At 42.2% G+C, this 3582-nt stretch overlaps 1 protein-coding gene across 2 annotated transcripts in view; it reads right to left on the reverse strand.

Moving 5' to 3' along the window:
• LOC106811098 (major facilitator superfamily domain-containing protein 9-like) overlaps positions 1-2960 on the reverse strand; it is a 12741-nt gene extending 9781 nt beyond the window's left edge. Inside the window, exons 1-2 of one of the 2 annotated variants that reach the window (XM_014814630.1) lie at positions 2716-2960; positions 1750-1837 (exon numbers count right to left, since the gene is read on the reverse strand). In XM_014814630.1, the coding sequence (XP_014670116.1) occupies positions 1750-1837; positions 2716-2778 (151 nt within the window). In that variant the 5' untranslated portion in view covers positions 2779-2960. Of the gene's footprint in view, positions 1-1749; positions 1838-2715 lie in introns of those variants that run through there. The other variant, XM_014814631.1, reaches the window with a different exon arrangement.
• Positions 2961-3582: the final 622 nt, after the last annotated feature.

Raw genomic sequence — 3582 nt, forward strand, 5'->3', positions numbered from 1 at the left:
GTGAGCGTCTGGGCTCATCTGAGGTCTGTTAGCTACGGTTATAAACGTAAAATTTCAGTCGTGCGTAGTGACACATTTGTTAGGCGCAGATATGCAGATACGCAGTTGCGTAAACATCATTTCATCCACCTTCTGCATCCTGCATACCTCCCAAATCCCATTGGTTGATACAAATCGAGTGCCTGAAACTCCTGTTTTATGGTGCATTGTCACCCTAACCCTATTAAAAAAAATTATTTGTTGTTTTTAAGTTGTTGTAAATAAATCATGTGAATATTTGCGTTAATTGAACAAAAAATTGTTAAATGGATAAGGATAGAAAAATACAGAAAACAGGTAAATAATAACAAATCTGATGGGCATCCGATCCAAGGACCTTTGAGCCGTGATGCCTGCGCTGTACCGTTTGGCTATCCCAAGCCTATTGCTTTCTAGATTATGGATGTGCCATGAATATGAGAACACTGTTCACATCATTGAGGCAGTTCAGGAAACTTCTGTTAACCCTCCTCTTTGAGGGTCAAAACGGTTATCAGACACTTACTCTTTGCACATCAGTGGAAAGCACATTTCATGTTCCTTTCAATAAAGTGATAAAAATGGTAGGTTCAGCGCTGAAACAAAAAAGTTTTCCACATGTCCATTAGGCCATGTCTCAGAAAATTCTAATATCTGACCTTTCCCCCACTGCCTTTGACCTGTTGACCTCAATTTCCCACTGGTGATGGGTTTCCTGCCCATCACACTATAACACGAATATTTAAAAGCATAGTGTCGAGCCGTTGAGATATGTGCCGCAATTCCGTATTTCCTCCTATACCTAAAGTTAAGGGGGAAATATTCCCCCTCCGTTTACACATATTTGCCTTTAACCCCTGACCCAAAATTGTCATCCCGAGTCTTTTCACACTCCCCCTGACGTCCCGAATATCGTGACCGTACGTCGAGCGGTTAAGATTTGTGCCCAACTGTTGACGCACGGGACGGACGCACGGACGGACGCACGGACGGACAATCATGCGATTCTACAAGCTGCATCCGACTACGTCAGATGAGCTAAAAAGGGATGGTAGTGAGGTGGAGAGAGTTGGAGTGGAGCCAAGGAGAATGGTAAGTGTGGAGGAAGGGAGGGGGTAGTGATATGCTAGAGATGTAAAAGGGGAAAGTAGAGTGAGGTAGAGGAAGAATAAGGGAAATGTTGGAGGCTGGAAGAGAGGAGAGAAGATGGAGCAGGGAAAGGCAGTAGAAAGCTTGGGATGGGATTTGGGAGAAAGGGGTAGGGAGGTGGAAGAAGAAAGAGGGGCAATGGATGAGAAGAAAGTAGAAGAGGAAGTAGAGATATCACAAGATATAGAAATAAATACGACATTGAAATTACTAACTATTATATGTTAGTATTAATTCATATTTTGTCAGGTAGGTAACAAGATTTCACCCTTTGGTTATATGCCAGTGTGTATGTTGTTAGGAAACTAAACATTGTTTTACATCACATTAGGACAAATCTATGTAAACCTTTTCATCTATGCAACAATATAGGCTAGTTACAGATTCTGCACTTAAGCTTGCTGCATTACAATTTTTACATGCCGATCACTCCCAGTAAAATCAGGCCCCAGGTATTTTAGACCTATGTAGTGCTCTGATACACATATACTTTAACATATTTTAGATGTATGTGGTGCATAATTAAGTATTTTTTAGAAACTATTACCACAAATAATTGTAACTAATATAGAGAAAGCTCACCAATCAGTCCACCTATAGTAGCAGAACCACCCAACTCTTTAATATGACCTGGCATCATGTATAGTATCATACTGACTCCCAACAGGTCCTGAAAACAAATATTCAAAATATAGATCCAGTAATAATGGTAACAATGATATAAACTTACAAGTTTCAAAACAATACATTAATATATTCGAAGAATCTTTTCAGTTATTTTTAAGTGTATACACTGATTATAAAAGTAAGGAATTGACTACCACATTTACTCTGCATTAATTACATTATATTGGTATAATTTGCATGCAAGACTAAACGAATCAACGCTAAACGTGGTCTTATGTCTTCCTAGGTACAAAAAATGAAGGACTGACTCGGGTATTCTAGACTAGATTATACTGGAGTTAGGTTTAGGATAGGGATAGGGTAAGGTTTAGAGGCATGTTCCAAGATTAACCCGAGAGACAAAGACCTTCAGTTGTGGCTCCCTAGCTATACCCATGGATGTATCTCTTTGCTCCTCAGCCTGCAGCAGAGCAAAGGTTGCAAGGGTAGCGCTAGCGGCCCAAGCCTAGTTTACCACCCCAGATTAGTGTAACACATTATACGAAAACATATGGCAGGGGTCCCAAACTATCCTTCAACCTTGATCCGTGCTAGCTCTACCGTAACTACATAGTACATGCACTAATGTAACCGAACAGAGTATAGTTACTAAGTTAGTACTACCACGTTGGGTGACCTTGTATGATTACCGTACCACCCTGTGCTTGCTGCCACCATATAAATGTATGCATATATATATATACAAACACAAGTTGTGTGTGTGTACATCTATGATGCAACAAGACACAGCCAAGCGCCCGTTGCTGCAAGCCCCAGACCCAGGGTGGTACTGCTGTTGTTCTTCTTTCGGCGTCACTGACTATTGCCTAGATTAATATATTGAAATCATAATTAAACCGTAATTCATATTCGTAGTCGTACCATGAATCCAATTAAATGCAGACAGTTGGTTACGACCCAACGATTTTTCATTACTAGCGTCATCTCTACCAAATAAATCGCTGAGACTTGTCTGCAAGCACAACCAGTAATCTACGTTCAGTAACTAACAGTGACACTGCAGAGAGAAAACAACTCAAATAAGGCAGGAAACTCGACGTCCTGATATTGATAACAGAACTTCCTGATTGAGTCACACCATATCTATGGACAGTATGGTAACACGAATGGGGGCAGCCATTGAAAACCGGGCACGAAATATGTGCGCAAATACAGCCGCACATACAACCGGTCACCGAGCACACCAGATATCATTCCGCTAATATTCGCGTCTGCTGGTCATAAAGTAGAAGGTGTACTGACCACTCGGGAATGTGACAGGGGAATGATGATGATGAGAAAAACTATACAGTGTAGTATTGCAGAGAGAAGCAAGAGAAGGGGGTACATATGTTACTAAAGTAATATAAAACTGATGAACAGGAGAAGTCTTATTAGGCCCCTATGGACACAAAGGGGAAAACGGATTCGAAGATCGGATGAGAAATAATTAAGGAATGAGTATAGAGACAGCATTGATAGATAAGGGGACAGCGGATTAGGTGGTTATAGCCACCAATTCTGTTGGACTAGCACTCAGGGGCGGCGCCACAGGCCCCACCCGTCAGTGCAAGCGCACACGGTATCAGTCTACAGTTCCCAGGGGCGTGTACAGGGGGGGGGGTCCAGGGGGTCGGACACCCCCCCCTGCTCGCACAAAAAAAGCATCTGGAGGGTCTAATTTCAAAAATTCCCAGACCCCCCTTCGCGTGCTTCCTGTACACGCCCCTGGTTTCGCCCCCCCCTATT

Source organism: Priapulus caudatus, unplaced genomic scaffold (assembly GCF_000485595.1).
Source record: "Priapulus caudatus unplaced genomic scaffold, Priapulus_caudatus-5.0.1 Scaffold503, whole genome shotgun sequence".
NCBI lineage: Eukaryota > Metazoa > Priapulida > Priapulimorpha > Priapulimorphida > Priapulidae > Priapulus > Priapulus caudatus.